The 16,053-nt window shown below is 38.2% G+C and overlaps 1 protein-coding gene across 5 annotated transcripts in view; it reads left to right on the top strand.

Annotated features, from left to right (window-relative positions):
• LOC142370092 (sodium channel protein type 3 subunit alpha-like) overlaps nucleotides 1-16,053 on the top strand; it is a 316,646-nt gene that overhangs the window by 65,468 nt on the left and 235,125 nt on the right. For all 5 annotated transcript variants that reach the window (XM_075452519.1, XM_075452518.1, XM_075452520.1 and 2 more), the window contains exons 2-4: nucleotides 12,390-12,554; nucleotides 12,667-12,810; nucleotides 14,127-14,245. In XM_075452519.1, the coding sequence (XP_075308634.1) occupies nucleotides 12,432-12,554; nucleotides 12,667-12,810; nucleotides 14,127-14,245 (386 nt within the window). In that variant the 5' untranslated portion in view covers nucleotides 12,390-12,431. The remainder of the gene's footprint in view (nucleotides 1-12,389; nucleotides 12,555-12,666; nucleotides 12,811-14,126; nucleotides 14,246-16,053) is intronic.

Raw genomic sequence — 16,053 nt, 5'->3', positions numbered from 1 at the left:
GGAGCGTCCCCCCCGTTTCTGTCTCATCTTCGTTTGTAGTTAAAGTCCTTCCTCTGTTCTCTCATCCTTCAGTTTCTTCAGTCACAGCTCCGCACTGAAGCGTTTGCACCAGTAAAAAACTGAGGTGGAAGCTGGGTGTTGAACCTTTGATGTGACGTTCAAAAAGTTTTTAAAGTCGGGCCAACGTAAAAAATGTGAGATTCTGTCTCAAACGTCTGTTTTACTTTCTCAGCATTTTGAGATGATCAAACTTCTGACTTAATAACTAAAAAAATCTGAGATTATATTTAAAAACATTGACTTTGTATCTCAAAAACTCCGAATTTTCAGTTTTCTGAAGTCTGATTTAGTATCTCAACATTTTTTATCAAAACATTTAGGCCTTCATGAACCGAGGCTGTGTTCGAAACCGCATACTACTCATACTAACTTTTTGAGTTAGTATGCGAGTTTGAGTAAGCAGAAGTTCCCGGATGCATACTAGATTCTCTGAAATGTTGGGTATGCATCATGAGGTTACTACTCATACTCAAACTACCCAAGATGCAACGTAACGTGGCCGATCGTCATTTCCTGTCAAAACGGCAGTTTCAAGCTAGCTACAACGAGGGTAGGTTCACTTCCTGTTTTCAAAACAAAAGCACCAATTGTATGGTAATGGCTTTCCCTATGATAAAAGGCAACGGGTTTTTTATTTTGTGAAAATAACAGGAAGTGCGTTGCTCACTGCGGCTAGCTTTAGTAGCGCCGAATTCGTGGGAACAAAATTGTAAACAGCCGGTATTTTGTCAGGTTTTCAACACGTTGGGGATCTAAACGACTACTTTCTCACCTGAAAATGTTTCAAATGTTGCTAAAGTTTACAGAGTTTAGAGCTTAAGGGAAATCAGCTTCAGGCCGGCTGATTTCGGCTCGGGCAGGAGCGAAATGCATTGTGGGTAAACGCTCTGCATACTGTCTGATCGATGAGTATGCAGTATGGATGTATGGAAGTATGTAGTATGTAGTATGGAAGTATGTAGTATGGAAGTATGTAGTATGTAGTATGGAAGTATGTAGTATGTAGTATGGAAGTATGAAGTATGTAGTATGCAGTATGTAGTATGGAAGTATGTAGTATGTAGTATGTAGTATGCAGTATGTAGTATGGAAGTATGTAGTATGTAGTATGTAGTATGCAGTATGCAGTATGTAGTATGGAAGTATGTAGTATGTAGTATGCAGTATGTAGTATGGAAGTATGTAGTATGTAGTATGGAAGTATGTAGTATGTAGTATGTAGTATGCAGTATGTAGTATGGAAGTATGTAGTATGTAGTATGTAGTATGTAGTATGCAGTATGCAGTATGTAGTATGGAAGTATGTAGTATGTAGTATGCAGTATGTAGTATGGAAGTATGTAGTATGTAGTATGCAGTATGCAGTATGCAGTATGTAGTATGGAAGTATGTAGTATGTAGTATGCAGTATGTAGTATGTAGTATGGAAGTATGTAGTATGTAGTATGCAGTATGTAGTATGGAAGTATGTAGTATGTAGTATGCAGTATGCAGTATGCAGTATGTAGTATGTAGTATGTAGTATGCAGTATGCAGTATGTAGTATGGAAGTATGTAGTATGTAGTATGCAGTATGCAGTATGTAGTATGTAGTATGTAGTATGCAGTATGCTCTGAGCGGTCAAACATCTCTCAAAAAGCACCTGAAGGATCCAGAAAAACGTAGGAAATCAAACCGGAAACCTCTCTATCGGACAGAAAACACAAACTTCTCAAAATTTGAGAAACTTCATGTGTCAGATTACTAAAATAGCTCAAAAACCCTGACTTTGTGTCTTAAAATTCAGATTTTCATACCTCTGATCACAAAATCTTGATGTAAAATTTGAAAATCAGAAGTTTTCCACGTTTTTCGCATCTTTTTTCTACACCACAATACCAAAAAAAAAGGTAACACAATACGAGTCCTTCATCTTCTGAGCTTTGGCTGATATTTTCCTTCATCATAGCGGCTAAAAATGGGCAGAAAGGCATCAGAGAACCCAGATTACAGCAGAAAAACTGCTCTTTCGTCGGCTGTCGTGCTGCATTGCAAGAAAAGTTGTAGTATTGCAGCATGTAGCAGCGGTGGCATGAAGCGGCACGAGAAAGTTGAGATTTTTATTAGAAACTAAAACCTCAGTTGGAGCGTGAAGCTGGAACAAATGATAAGTAGGAAAACGAGGCAAAGAAGAATGAGAAAACAAGAAGAAACATCATTAAAAACTCTGCGGAACAGAAGATCTGAGAGTGCGCTCAGTCGTTTTTCTGATGTCTGTTGCTGTAAGTTGTTGTTTGCCCTGAAGCTGTGGAAAGGCTGATTACTGTCTGGAAGAAGGCTGACACGTTTCTATGAAATGTATCGCTGTGTCTGATCCTAATTCACGTGTTTGACTGTAAAATGAGCCGTGAAAGGGGCGCCAAGTCTGAGATAATCAGGCCGTGCGGTCGGCTGCCTGCTGCTGGTATCCCACGGATGGAAGACCAAATGGAGGATTTCTGCAGAGGAAGAACACACAGGGAGGGAAAGATTGAAGTTAGGAGGGCAGAGAAAAGGTGGCTAAAGCAGCGGCGTCAATTCAGCCAAAGCTAAGCTAAGGCAAGGTCACTATAGTCACATGACTACAGTATCAATCAATAAATATACATGCAAATAATCACCACAAAAGTCTGCTATGTAGCTTATCTGTGTGCAAATGCAGTCTCACTCACATAGCGGCTAACATAACAATGGACTCGTCTCCGTCTCCCTGTTAGCATTAGCATTAGCGGCTAACAGCCTGAATCCCGCCTTCACTACCTGGTCCTCCGTCCTCCGCCGCTGGGGCAACATTGGACCCATCATCACCCTTTCTTTGGTGATAAATAAATCTAAAGTTTTCTGCTTCCTTTTCATATTTTACATTAATTAGCAAACAACAAATCCCGCTAATAACGTCAGCTTTCTCTGTCAGAATAAAACATTAAAATGAGGCGTACGCGGGGGGATAAAAATAATGAGGCGTAGAATACCAAAGAGGTAAGAAGAAAAGTAACCAGCTCATTGTAGCCTAATGTAGCGGAGTAAGAGGACAGTTTCTGCTGCACACATCTACTCAAGGAAAAGTAAAAAGTATAGAGATTTAAAACTACTCCTAGAAGTATAATGTTTTCAAAAACTTACTCAAGTAAATGTAACTCGTTACGACACGCCTCTGCTGTTAACGCCGTGGCCTGAACGCACGGTGTGAGCGGCGTCCTGATGGATCTGTCGCTGGGGCGTACGTGACAGCGTGTCGGAGCAGAATGGAAACCAGGACCGAGGAGCTCATCAGGAGCTACTGTACTTGACGTCTGTGTGTGTGCGTGTGACGGAGTGGATGACAGCTTCGGATAAGAATGGAAAACAGAGCGAAATTTTTTCCTTTGATGTGGACACACACGCGCGCGCACGTGCGCGCACTTCAGAAATCAGATTTGGGGAGCTGTGGAGAATAAATGCATGAAGGTTTGAAAAACGAGGCCTGTCTAATCATTCAATTAGGATCCAAGGCAGATGGTCTGCACACACACATGCACACGCACGTGCACACACACACTTCCATCTTCCTCTATTCAAACTCTGGTCTCTGTAATCCCACCGTCAGCCTCCACTTAGTGTAACTCTACACTCGATTGCTCGTTTCTGAGCTGAATGAGACATCATTGTGAGCCTACACTTCATTACCTGGACATCCCATATTTAATCTGATCTAACACATGGAATATAAGCTCAATACCGTGTTTATCTGTGTGTCTTCTTCTCTCCGTCAACCCCTTCTCATCCTGGTAAACCTACCCTGAAACACATATGCATGAAGCAAACTGAGATTTTAAAAACTAAACGCACACTGGAAAAAATGCCCCTCCAAAAATAAGTAAGAAAAACAACAAATAAAAGACGTTTTTGCTTGAAATATGGAACTAGTGAAAATCAGCTTGTCAAATAAGATGTGATATTTAGGACTTTTGAGATAAAAGTGATCTTGAAATTAGCTTAAAAACCTCTTCAAATGTCTAAAAAAAAGCTTGTTTCATATGAAATCCGACTCAAAACAATTTGTTTTCAAGAATGTTTCATTTAACAAGATATTCCAGATGTATTGTCTTCAAACAAGTCCCTATATCTGGCTGAAATAGTACTTGTTAGGCAGTTGTGTCTGATATTAAGTGTAATGAGATATTTGACTAGAAATGAGACAAATATACTTGGTAAGACTTAGATTTTTTTTCCAGTGTGGGATTCCTTTTTACCTCCAACAGTCTGAATCACTCTGAGTGTAAGTCAGTGGGGTCACATGGCACTGAAAGGATCGGATTATTGGCTAAATTACACTCAGACTGAGTTATTAAGTGCATGTAGACACCTGAATCTGACTAAGAACTGGATCGGATGGGATTCAGACCCCGAGATAACTGGGTTGAAAGTCACTCTAAACCTGCTTATAGACGCTGAAGCACGTGGTGAATCAGACTTTGCGTTCTGCGCATGCTCCAGATGTTTTCCCGGGGTCGTGACCCGGAAGTCAAAGGAGACGATATTCCTGTTGTTGTCGCCGTCAGAAAGAAACAAACAACGCGATGGAGAATGCTCCGTTGGGCATCGAGTTTGTGCAACAAGCAGCTCATCACAGACCAAATGTAGAGGGACGTAGCTTCATCTGGCTCTGCGTTCGCCATCTTTCTCCAATGCCTGAGTTTGTTGTTGTTGTTGGTGGTGAAGAGGTCAACAGGAAGTGGCTCTATTAGCAACAGCTGGAATGGGTACAGCGCCACCTATCATACCGGGGTATGACACGCTTTGTGCCTCTGATCCCATTCATTCACCGCCACATATCCAAGGAGAATTACCCTTTAATAACTCAGTCTGATTGTAATTTAGCCAATAATCTGATCCTTTCAGAGCCATGTGACCCCACTGAGTGAGAGGCTTAACGCCTCCAAAAAACCCTCCTTCCCCGTAATGTGGAATATTTGCCGTCTCCAAAGGTGGCGACAAATATGTGAATGTCACTACATAGAACTGAGGATAGAAAATTCAGCTAGTTTATGGGCCTTTATTGTAAAATTTCTATGTATTTTCATGTTATAAAACCAGTCATTCCACAGAACTGTCACTCTTTTTGTCTGACATGTCCTGAAGCTTCACAAACTCTAAAAAACCTGCCCCGATCACAGTTTACATTCTTACACGTGGACACCCAGAGGACTTTCCATCCATCTTCTACTTCTACTTCTTCTATTTTTTCGTTAACTGCAGTAAATAAAAACGAAAATTAAAAGAAAAAAAAACGACAACTAACTGAAACTGAAACTAACTGAAAATGTCATAATTCCAGTCCAAGATATATTTAATTCAACTCAAATTATATATATATCAATATCTACATGTCCCTTTTCAGATATCTTAAATCAAGTTTTGGCTTTTAAAACGTTAAAAAATGGGTTGCCATAGTTACCAGCACCTTACTGCACCTCGCGGCCCGTGACGTCACCTGGCAGGACAATGGCGGTTGGAGCAAAAGCTGGGAGAAAGCGGCAAAGTCCGATGTGTGGGACTTGTTTTTAAAAATAATAATGACGACGAGAAAAATAAAAGCAAGTGGCTTATAATGGAAAAAGACGGTGACAAAATAAATAATTTGCTTCTCAAGGGGAAACCAACCGCCCCCCCTCCCTCCACGAATCTTAAAGTTAATTTAAGAAGGTCGAACAAGGAGGCTAATGTCGAGAACCGAAACAAGCTAGCTCCGTGAGTCCGCCGGCGGAAGGGAAGCAACGTCCCGCCCAGGGAGACTGATGGACGGCTTTCACCGACCACCACATCGCTGCTGGTTAGTAAATACGCAGGAACACCACAAGCAGGGAGATTAATTATTGGTTAAGGTGTTTATTAGGAATAATAATAATGAATAAAACTCAATCTGACCTTTTAGAATCCTGCACCTGACAAATAACCCAAAGTATGAAAAAACTAATACTAAAACGAATAAAAACGATCAAACCCACACTAAAAACTAACAGAATTGGAGGGAAATAAGACTAAACAAAAATGAAAAATCCCAAACTATTATAACCTTCAGCCCTGTGTAGCTTTCCTCTTTGGATATTTAAAGTTCGGCATGCAAACAGCGATCCTCATGCTCAGAACTTCCTCTATTTGATGCCTCACTCCTCAAAAAGCTCATTTACAGCTGGTTCAGTGTTTAAAAAAAGGGACAACACAGACTCTGATTGGTGCCTGTGGCCTGTGGACACCACACGAAGCGTGAATAAGGACGTTTATACAAAGAAAATGTGCTGTAACAGCAGTCTCATGAGGCTAAAAGTTTTATAGAACTGGTTTGTTGGGATAGTTTAAACTGGACTGCACTGGAAAGTTGTGTCCCGGCTGTCTTGTGGCTGTAGTCTTTGCGGTGTGTTGAAAAGAGGAGACACGGTTTGGGGTCGGGGCCTTAAAAGCTCCACTTTTTGACCAATCAATTCAAAAATGGAAAAGAAACCCTCGGGCTGCAGACGGCGAGAGCATCCCTTTTGTTGTCTCCCTCGGAGTTTCAGAACATTGAAACCTTTTAGCTTTTCCTGATGTGCATCTAAATGAGAGGCATGAGTCACAGCTCGCCACCAGCACAGACTCATCTGGAAGTAATTTGTCTCTGTGCTGTGTACTTTGATATCTGAAATCTCCAGATTATGAATTCTTTAGTTGAGTTAAGTTAGATAGATAGATAGATAGATAGATAAATACTTTATTCATCCCAATTTGGGAAATTGTTTTGTTACAGCAGCATACAGTAAAGATATGAAAACAATTAAAGTAAAAGCAAGCAAATAGAATAGAATAAAAATAAATAAAATAAATAAAATAGTGAATAAACATTTGCTATATATATTTTTTTTATTGTTATTAAGAGGAATGGACCTCGTGCATGTGATGCTAACATGGTGGTCTGGATGTTCTGATCTGTGGGATCTGGTTTTGGCTGTAAACTTTGGTTTGTATTTGCTTTATTCCTCGTTTGACAGTGTGATATCTAGTTTTACCATCCTTGCCTTGTTGTTCCTGCGATTATCTGTTCTGAGTCTGACTCCTCTGACCCTCCTTCTGTCCTCCTGCCATGAATTTATCTTGTAAGTCTTGGTTTGTTCTCAATTCATTTCAACAATATGATTATTAATCCCTGAAGGGAAATGGAAGACATGCTTTTGTCATAGATAAAGCAGAATAAAACAGAATAAAATCAGCTGATAGACACTTAGAAAGTTGATTTTTAGCAGAGAGAAACGTTGTAGACTGAAAAAAACAACTCATAAGATTTGCTTAAAAAACCCTTTGTAAGTATATGCTCTCAAATGATTTAAGTAATATTTAATGCTGCAATATCAAGTAAATTTTACTTACCATAAAACATAACAGTTTTGAAGATATTAAGTAACATTTACTTAATTACATCTAAGTTTTAAGTTATACTTAGTTAAACAAATTAAGTAAAGTCTACTTGTTTTTTACTCAAAATTTTAAGTAAATGTTATATATCTGTAGTATTTGCTGTTATGAAGTAACTTAGTAGATTTTAACGATACACTTTCAGAGTAAAGTTTATGTAGTATTTCTAGGTTTATGTACATACAGCTATTAAACATTTAAATTGTATGAGGAAACCTAAATAAAACTTACTCTTCCCCCATAATTCATGTATTACGTTAATAAAATGTTTAATTTTACTTAAGAAGCTCGAGTTCTTACTGAATCTTAAAAATACAAGGTAGAAATGATCACTTTTTTCAGTGTAGACATCCTCAGAGGTCGCCATGAATGCAGGTGGAAGGTCCAAGCTTGTGATCTCACATTTCCCATGATGATCAAGGGACAAAATGGTTGTAATCTCCTCCTCCTTTTCCTCCATTTTGGTCCCGCTCTGCATCCCAGACGTCTCCTATTCAACTCATCTACATTTTGGATCTTCTTGCAGGAATTTCTTGGCCTTTGGAAAGCTCAGCCGGCCGCTCTCGCATGCAAACAACTTCCGCGTTGCCACGGTAATGCGTCATAACAGATGTAAAAACAAAAAAAAAAGGGGGCAGAATTACCAGCAGAAATCATTCCGACAGCACACCATCCAAATTAGAGTTGAAACATGTCTCCAAAATCTGTATTTTCACAGAAAAAAGCTTGTTAGAAAATCTGAGGAAGATGCAAATTTTGTATTTTTGGGTCCCCGTTAGGGCTGGGTATCGATTTGATTTCGATTCATAAGGTCCTGAATCGATTAATCACGATTCGATTCAATTCAATCTGCTCTTAAATAATGAAAATGGCTCAACTGTGTTACAAAATACAAATGTATTTTATTTTATTTATCATTTTCACCATAAACAACAGGTTTTAAGGGCAAACTTGTGAATTGGACAGTTTAAACTTCAGCTGTAAACACAAGTGCCATTTTAAAACTATAAAGGAATTGAAAGTGAAAGTGTTCTTGAGCTACAACATTCCATTACTGCAAATTTTATTAAGACATTGTTTCTTGTGTCTTTGATAAAGTGGTTTGGACTTAATGTCACATCCAGAACTTTAACTCTTTGCTGTCTGACAGTTTGTTTGTTTGTTTGTTTGTTTTATTCAGTCCCAGAGTAAACAACAAACGTGTTCAGTACAATCACAGCATTTTTTTAAGTGACTGAAAAGGCCTACAGGCTGAAGCGTAATGCTTATATTTAAGCCTGTCCTGTTGAACAAAATTAAGCCACCCATCAACCTGTGTATATATATTTCTTTTTTTAAACATATTTTTATTATGATTTTTCATTGATTTAAACATTTAAACATGAACATTATATCCCCATCTGGCAATAATAATAATAATAATAATAATAATAAATAAATAGAATAAAAATAAATAAACAGATAAACATAGAATTAAACAAACAAAATGATACTAATGTAGATAAATAATAATTAATAAAAGAAAATTACATTCCAATAGGCTCACAGCAGTGCAAAAATAGCAGAACTTGTACAGTTAATCACAATTCAAGGTTGTGAGTTTCCAGAAAGTCCATATAAGGTCTCCATAAGTGAGCAAAATTCTTTTTCTTTTTTACAATATATGTTAGTCTCTCCAAATCAACCTATATATTTTTTTTTACAAATACTAAAGTAAGAAGAAAAATAATAGTAAAAAGAGAAAAAACAGAATTGCATCCAATAAAGTAAAACAAATAGAAGAATAATGAAGCAAAATCATGAATAAACACAAAATCCTTCACAATTTGTAAATACTTGCAGCCCTTAAAACCAAAAATGTTCTACAATCTCTTACATTCATATTAGCCTCATTCCATAATGAAAGCCCAACAACAGGTTTGCATCTCCTTTTCATTTCTTTTTTGGCCTTTGGTACAGTAAATTTTCATATGTCTCTTAATAAAAACGGTGAGCTGTGAGCTGTTCAGTGGAGCAGAAGGATCCAGGTGAACGATTAAGCTCCATCGGGTCAAAGGCGGGACCTTTCAGGCTGATTGCCGCCACCTGAAACGCTCTGAGCGGCGGCGTGATGAGGCCGCGGGCCGCTCTGAGCGGCGGCGTGGCGGCGGCTGTCTCCGAGGACGCAATCATCCTGCCGGTGAAGAAGCTGTTCAATCACAGCTCCGTGCCAACGCTGCGGGCACTCGAATCAAACGCTGCTCATCTCATGACTCGAGGATTCGAAATATACTCGACAGGTGTTTGAGCAGTCTGACCTCAGGTTGGAGTTAAAGCAGGCGGCTGGTGGGAGTGGATCTTATTCCTGTGTAACGCTCCAGAGGAACACTCTGATGTCTGTGTTTCTAACTGGACTTAATCTTCATGATATTTCAGATATCAGATATTTGGATTTGGGCACTTGTCCTGCTTGTGAGATGATATGGGCTCCACCTTTTTCTTTCAAAAATATTTTTATTGAATTTTCCATATCAACAGCAATAAACATCCAGCATAAACAGTAGAAATAATAATAAATAAATAAAATAAAGTAAAAACAAAACAAACACCTTGGGTATGCAGGTGGTGAAATAAAATAAAAATAAAATAAACAACACAAACCCCTTGGGTATATTGAAAGTAAATTAAAATAATACAAAACAAACACCTTGGGTATTTAGAAACAAACGAAAGAAAAAAGTCGGAAAAGAAAAACCAAAAAACAAAACACTGACTAAAGACAAAACAAACAATAAAACAAACATACAAAAGAGAAAAAAAATAAAAAACGTGACACACAAACACACGGGAAAGCACAAAAAGGAGGGGAAGGGATTTTTTGGGGGGTGGGGGTCCAGTTGCATATTTCAATGAGCGTCCTCAGTTAGGGTATATTTATAGTTTTGGGCTCCACCTTTTTAAATGTGTGCTTTTGCTTCTATTTTTTTTAAGTTATCGGGTTAATTTAAAGGTAGTAAACACTGTGATGGGGATCTATAAGGTCTAAGAATTTTACCTAAACGTGCAAGTAACCTGCAAAGTAGCTAATCTATCGGGAATTTGATAAGCTTGTAAAACCACAACAGAAATCATGATTTTTTTGGGCGACATTAACAGCTGATGTCAACCAATAGCAATAGTAGATTGATTTATTTCTAACAATATTCCTACTTTTACAACAAAAATTGTATAAAAATAGATATTTCACACTGGAAATAGTGATACTCATCATATTTGGTCCAGTTGTGCATTTTTGACTATTTTTTCGAATTTCAAACACACATCATACACAATGCAAATTTTCATTGTGTAGAAAAAAAACTCCTTAATTTCTGAAAAGGGACATTTTTGTCCCCTTTTAAAACGACCTAAAAACATCAAATATTAATATTTTTTTCCACTTTTTTTTCCATAAATCTTTTATTCCACTTCAGTTCTGATTATAACCACCAAGCTTTCAATTATATTCCAAAAAATAACCCTTTAGATGCCAATTTGAACTTTTTAGCCCATTTTTTAAGCCTTTAGGTGCCAGTATTTTCAAAATATAGAATGCAGAGTGGAATTATTGAGTAGGGATAATTATGGTCTGGGATATGTCAATGATTAGGAACAACATTTATTTTTAGGAACTGTGAACTTAGTTCACAAAGTTGAAATGTTGGATTATGAACTAGTTCATTTTTGGAACTAGTACTAATAATGTCCATCTTTTATCAAAAATATTTGTTTTCAACTGTAGTCTTGCTGTGATTTTTTTTTTTCCATGATAAACACATTTTTTACCCCGTCTCTCCATTGCATTATGCTTGGAGGCCGTGGTTTCAACCAGGAAAGCAAGGCATCTTTATTTATACAGCGCATTTCATAGCACAGGCAACTCAATGTGCCTTACATAAAGACATTTAAAAGAACAGCATAAAGCAGCATAAAAACAAGCAATTTAAAGAGAAAAAAATCAAATAAAAATTAAAACGCAGTTAAAAGCAATCAAAGAAGAGCGGAAAAAGAAAAATATAAACTCAACCATAAGCACACGGAAAGAGAAATGTTTTTAACCTGGGTGTAAAAGTGCTCACAGTTGGGGCTGATTATAGGATTATAGGAAGCTGTTATAGTCTTCTTTGCCATCAGCAGCAGGATTCTCAGTAAACATTTTGAGCTCTTATCTGTCACACCGTCAGGAATTATACCCAAAATGTAAAGTGCTGGTGTCAGACACGGGCCATTTTTAAAGGAGGAAGTCCTTTAAGGCAGAGGTCTTCAACAGGGGGTCCGCGGAGGTACTGCAGGGGGGTTGCGAAATCTTTGGTTGATTATACGATTTTTAATTTTGGTCACCTTCCTAAAATAATCGCCTAAGTCATTTGTCATCAAAGGTGTGGTCATAAAAATGCCTAAGTCATTTATTTAATCTTAGTTTTTATGAAAAACAATAAGTGTTCTTATATGTCAAGCATCATCCTTTGATACATACTTACTGACTGAAATTATTATTTTATGCGATAATTTAACTTTTAGGGGGAATTTTTTGTGTTTCCTGAAAAAAATGAAAAAGTGACGATTTCTGTTTTTTCTCACAAATTGTGTGCAAACATGTTCCATCCACAGATGGTTTGAGGATTCATTGTCCCATCTACATGCATGTTTAAAGTTAAAATCTGTGGAATATTTGAATAGCTCAGTGTTGAATGTACAATAACAGAGTAGCTATGTTTACACACGGCACTAGGCCCCCGTTAAATATAAAACACAATTGTATGCCATATAAATTGTCCAACTCTCCATCAGTTTGGGGGTCCCTGGCCTGGAAAACGTTGAAGACCCCTGGTTAAAGGTGTCGCTGTGCCTCCCTGTGTGTCTGCAGCTGGTACACTGGGCCAGTCAGCAGCAGGATCAGGATGAGAAGATGGCTGGCTGTGTGTTTCCAATGGGACCAGAGAGCTTTCAGCGCTTCACGCCGGACTCCCTGGCGGCCATCGAGCAGCGCATCGCCCAGGAAGAGGCCCGACGCAAGAAACATTACCAGGAGGTACAAACCCGCCCAGCAAACGTAACCAGGGAACTTTATTAGCACAAATTAAAGCTCAAAGAGGTGGCCGTGGTGGTACAGGAAGTGATGTTTCTGTGTTTGTGTGTGCCAGGACCTGGGCGACGTGCAGCTCCCCCGGCCCCGGCCCGACCTGGAGGCAGGAAAACAGCTGCCGCGCATCTTCGCCGACATCCCATCTCATCTGGTGGGCGTTCCCCTGGAAGACATCGACCCGTACTACTTCAAAGACAAGAGGGTAGGCTGCCAAGTGTGTGTGTGTGTGTGTGTGTGTGTGTGTGCGTGTGTGTGTGTGTGCGTGTGTGTGCGTGTGAGAGAGTTTCTGGAAATGCCTCCTCTTTCCTGTTGGAGAATCCCTGCAAGATAAATGGATTCTTCGTCAGCTTGATTCACCGAAGACTGGAGTGTGTGTGTGTGTGTGTGTGTGTGTGTGCTGGGTTCCTCATGCTGTGGGGACATGAATCTGCTTATAAAGTCATATTGTGAGGACCCGCCTCCCTTTAGGAAACAACATCACATTTCATGGTGAAAATTCACGTCACAGGACACGAGATTAAAAACAATAAACAGGGAAGAAGACGTTTTAATCAAAGCCAATAAGGAAGAGTGAATCCACAGCTGAGTGTCACCTTCAGTTTGTAGTTTCCTTGAGGCATGATCTGCCTCTCAGGTTAGAGTATCAGGATATAATCTGCTACAACTCGTCATTAAAGTCCTGAAATCCACGGTGAGGTGGCCTGCTGCCTCCTGCCTGACCTTCTTTTTTGCTTTTTTGCTTCACAAAACAATATGCGTTCAGCAGAGTAATACATTTGCATCACAAAATCGTTCTCCAGGAAAAAGTCAGACCTCACAATTGCTTGGCGCTTTTTTCTCTCAGGCTTGCGTCATGTTTAAAATATATTTAATATATTTTATAAAAATATTGTATTTTTATAAAATATTGTATTATTTCAATATATTAAAATATAATATTTTAAAATATATTTTATGAAATATATATTTTTTTTACATTTTAATAATAATATATTTTTAGATTTTTTAGATTTTATAAAATATATATATTATATAATATATAATTATATTTCATTATATGTTATATAATATATATTTATATTACATATTATATATATTAAATATATAATTATATTTTTAATATATTGAAATAATATAATATTTTTTATAAAATATTATATTATTTCAACATATTAAAATATATTATTTTAAAATATATTTATTATAATAAAATATCAGCATGATAAATATAATTATTATTTTATTATTATTATTAAATAAAAAATTTATATTATTTATTAAATTGTAAAAAATAATAAATAAACAATGAATAATTTATTAGATAATAAATTAAATTTGTATCACTGCGTGCTGTGTAGACCGAAGTGCAGACCGAGCAGCAAACACCGTAATAGGCGCGTCAGGCGATTTTGAATTTTGAATTTAGTTCAAAATGTTGGATTATGAACAATGAACTGAACTAGTTCATTTTTTGTGCTGGTTTAAACTGACGTGCTTCCGTCTCTGGTTTTGTTGCAGACTTTCATAGTCCTGAACAAAGGGAAGGCCATCTTCCGTTTCAGCGCCACCTCAGCCCTCTACATCTTCAGTCCCTTCAACCCCATCCGCAGAATCGCCATCAGGATCCTGGTCCACTCATATCCTTGAATACGCTCTCTCTGAGGCTGCGGGGGGGCTTGGCTGCAGGGCGGAGGTCAGTCACAGTCGGCCTGACGGCGCCGGCGGCCGATTGGTTGGGCCTTATTGCTGTTTCACTGCCTCGACCTTTGCCTGGTTTGATCTCATTAAGGCCTGATGTGGCAGAGATGGTTACATAATCAAAGCAGAATTAGTGTAACAATGCTTTCTGTTAATAAGCTGCATTTTTTCCAGAGAAATGTCTTCAGAAAGCAGCCGAACGCGGACTTTTTCTGGGGAGAGGGCGTCATTAGCGACACATGAAGTTAAACGTGGTGTTTTTAGCTTTTTATGGTGTTTGAGCTGCTGCAGAAAAAAATATTAATCGAGAAAGTAATCATGACATTAATGGATGAAAACAGTAAGTGGTTGTAAACAAATCAATTTTCAATTTGTGAGGCATTAACTGTGCAGCAGAGTTGAAGCCGTGTCGAATGAACTTAAAGCTGAAAGTAAAGGATGAGTGTGGGCTGGACGATGTGTGTGTTTCCCAGTTGGTTCACTGGTTTTGGCACAGCAGTGCATGTTAGGGATTCTGGTCCTGACTGATGTGGAGGGGGCTGTGACGGGTTTGTTGAGTGTTTGGAAGCTGAGAGAGTTGTGCAAGATCGCTGCTTTAAACATGAGTCAGATTATTAGGTGGCATCAAAGAGAATTTTAACAATAATTTTTTTCAAATAACATATGCCAATACGCACATTTTTATCAAGTTTGCATTTTTGTAATATTAAGCATCCTTCTCCTACTACTCCTACTAACTTTCTGAGTTAGTATGCGAGTTTGAGTAAGCGAGAAGTTCCCGGATGCATACTAGATTCTCCTAAATGTTGGGTATGCATCATGAGGTTACTACTCATACTCAAACTACCCAAGATGCAACGTGACGTCGCCGATCGTCATTTCCTGTCAAAACGGCAGTTTCAAGCTAGCTACAACGAGGGTAGGTTCACTTCCTGTTTTCAAAACAAAAGCACCGATTGTATGGTAATGGCTTTCCCTGTGATAAAAGGCAACGGGTATTTTATTTTGTGAAAATAACCGGAAGTGCGTTAGCTCACTGCGGCTAGCTTTAGTAGCGCCGAATTCGTGGGAACAAAACTGTAAATAGCCGGTATTTTGTCAGGTTTTCAACACGTTGGGGATCTAAACGACTACTTTCTCACCTGAAAATGTTTCAAATGTTGCTAAAGTTTACAGAGTTTAGAGCTTAAGGGAAATCAGCTTCAGGCCGGCTGATTTCGGCTCGGGCAGGAGCGAGATGCATTGTGGGTAAACGCTGTCTCTCTATTTGTCCCGCTTCGTGTATTCAAGTCCATCCAGATCACATAGGTGCATAACTTTAAAGTTTAGAAACATTTTCCTTTTAAAAACAGTCTCCAGGACCCCAAGAATCTCTCTCCAAATGTAAAGCACATTTCATGTACAAAACAATTCAAAGTGCTTAGATTGAAATCAACGGCGGCCATTTTGCGGTCCGTTATCCAGTTAATATAATACATCCATGGTTGTAACGGGGAGCAGCAGAAGGGAAGAGTGGATGATGGTTTCTAAGAGCCACTGTGTTTGTTGTTTTAAACCCACTGTGGAAAAGTCCAGGAAGTGGACCGTCTGCATTTTAGCTGTGCATATGACACCTGAAAGTATTTTATCTGCACTTTTCACTTTTAAATTAATTAATTAATGATTATTTTTAATGGCTTTTTTAATTTTTTAATTTTTATTATTATTATTATTTTTATAAATTTATTTATTTATTTATTTATTTATT

Source organism: Odontesthes bonariensis, chromosome 20 (genome assembly GCF_027942865.1).
Source record: "Odontesthes bonariensis isolate fOdoBon6 chromosome 20, fOdoBon6.hap1, whole genome shotgun sequence".
Lineage (NCBI taxonomy): Eukaryota > Metazoa > Chordata > Actinopteri > Atheriniformes > Atherinopsidae > Odontesthes > Odontesthes bonariensis.
This window is presented reverse-complemented; position numbering and strand designations above follow the sequence as displayed.